This window comes from Meleagris gallopavo, chromosome 2 (assembly GCF_000146605.3).
Source record: "Meleagris gallopavo isolate NT-WF06-2002-E0010 breed Aviagen turkey brand Nicholas breeding stock chromosome 2, Turkey_5.1, whole genome shotgun sequence".
NCBI classification, from domain to species: domain Eukaryota; kingdom Metazoa; phylum Chordata; class Aves; order Galliformes; family Phasianidae; genus Meleagris; species Meleagris gallopavo.
The window spans coordinates 61,968,658-61,970,585 of NC_015012.2; the positions used below are offsets into that span (position 1 = coordinate 61,968,658).

Sequence of the window (1,928 nt, forward strand, 5' to 3'; positions counted from 1 at the left end):
GGCTGGGCAGGTGGGGGATGAGGGCTATGCTTCAGCAGCCAGCTGGCCACTGAAATTACAAGAGGAGTTAAGCATACAGAAGAATTAAAAGGTTCTTCTTTTCCCTTTTAATATACATCTCTTATTTATCACTCAGAGCACAGTCGCAGATGTGGTATTTGTCCCTAGGAGAGGCCACTAAGCTTATATGTTTTGATTTAAATCAGTTCCCCAACCATTCAGACTTCCTTGTCATCTTTTGATGAGCGACAAAATGCCATGTTTCATAGATGTCCTCAGACAACACATCCTCAACAGACTTACAAGAGCTGCTACCCAGGCTCTGCACAGTCACCTCAATACAAGCTATGCTATGACTCAACAGAGTAGAAAAATGACCTTTCCCTGGTTTGATAGACAATACAATGGCAGCCTCATCCTTGTTCTGTAGCATCCCTTGAGATAGGCTGAAAATGAAGGCAAGCTGGTCGTGAGAAAAGCAGACTGCATAGCCAGCCAGCTCATAAGAAGACAGAAAGCCACGCTACTCTTTTTCTTTTTTTTTTTTTTTTTAAGAGTATTTTTAAATCAATGTATTTAAACCTGTCCATCTTCCTGTGAGCCAGCTGGTGGGACATGCCAGTGGTGACAAGACTCAGAATTAGCTGCAGCTTGAGCCCAATTCACTCCATCACTTCTCATTCCATCACAACTTTTAAATCAAGAAGCTCGTGTGACAGGAAGTTTGTATCTACTTATCCTTATCTCCTTTCTCCACCAGTGTTCCTGCAGGACACTTAGCTCTGAATTTATGGGACAATATCAATAAACAAACAAATAGAATAACAGCCCCCTGGGAAGGAAGGGAAGAGATTTCAATCAAGTTTTTCCCTTTCTAAATGCTGAGTTGTTTTTGTTTTTGTTTTTTTTTTTTTAGTTTGTCTCAAAGACAAGCAAGGAAAGTATATTATTTCTTCGTGCTTTTGTGCTATTTGCTTGATGGAAGAATGTAAGTACAACGTAAGTGCCATTAGCACTCAGTTTTGGAATACAGACAAGGAATTGGAGTCATGTTTAATTAAAACTTAGCACCGCTGCGTGCATTGAAACACACAGAAATCCCTGCACAAGTCACTACTTCCATCAACTTTGTGAGATTGTGACAACAAAACATAGGTGAAAAAAAGTGACAAAATAAATAAACACTGATGGAAAGAGGGGATTTGAAGGAAATAATATGTTTTATCTTTTCAATGGAGCACATCAAGTTGGAGTCTCAAAACTAGGAAACATGTATGAGAGAGAAAAGCAAAGTTTCAAGAAAAAGGAAAGAAAAGCTCTTGAATGAAGCTGCTAAGAAAGGCCACACCAAATCTAATACACAATTCATACCAAATCTTCCCCACAATGGAGACCCATACCGCAAATTTCCATTACTACGAGGTTATGAAAAAGATGATTATAAATCTGCCAAAGTACTTCTGCCTGGCTATGACACTAAGCCTCAGCGTTGGGGTTGGGAACCTGCAGCCCAGAAGAAATATGGATACGGGGACTATCCATTGACCTGAAAGGCATTTCAAGACCACCACGGTGCCCAGCTTCCAGCACTACATTAACAGAAACTGTCAGTGAACTCCTTTAGGATGGATGCATTAGGCTGAGCAATTCCACGGCCATAAGATCGCAATTCCTGTAATTTCACACAGAAAGCTTAACAGCGAGATGCATAAAAACACAGGCTAAGCAGCACAGCGCCCAGCCCCTCGTTTCACCGAACTGCAGCGCCGCAAGAGATGGCAAGATCCCCTTAAAACTCCTATGAAAACTTCGTTTCGGCCGGAGCGGGCTGCTGTTCTCAGCGGGGCAGCATTGAGCGGCGCTGCCCGCATCCAGATGCGGGAAGGGGCGACCGCCCCAGGCACCCCCCGGCCCCACACCGCCGACCG

The 1,928-nt window shown here is 43.2% G+C and overlaps 1 protein-coding gene across 1 annotated transcript in view; it reads left to right on the forward strand.

Moving 5' to 3' along the window:
* The first annotated feature begins 1,274 nt into the window (after positions 1-1,274).
* GOPC (golgi associated PDZ and coiled-coil motif containing) overlaps positions 1,275-1,928 on the forward strand; it is a 25,738-nt gene continuing 25,084 nt past the window's right edge. Inside the window, exon 1 of the mRNA XM_031552224.1 lies at positions 1,275-1,494. Coding sequence (XP_031408084.1) covers positions 1,275-1,494 — 220 coding nt within the window. The remainder of the gene's footprint in view (positions 1,495-1,928) is intronic.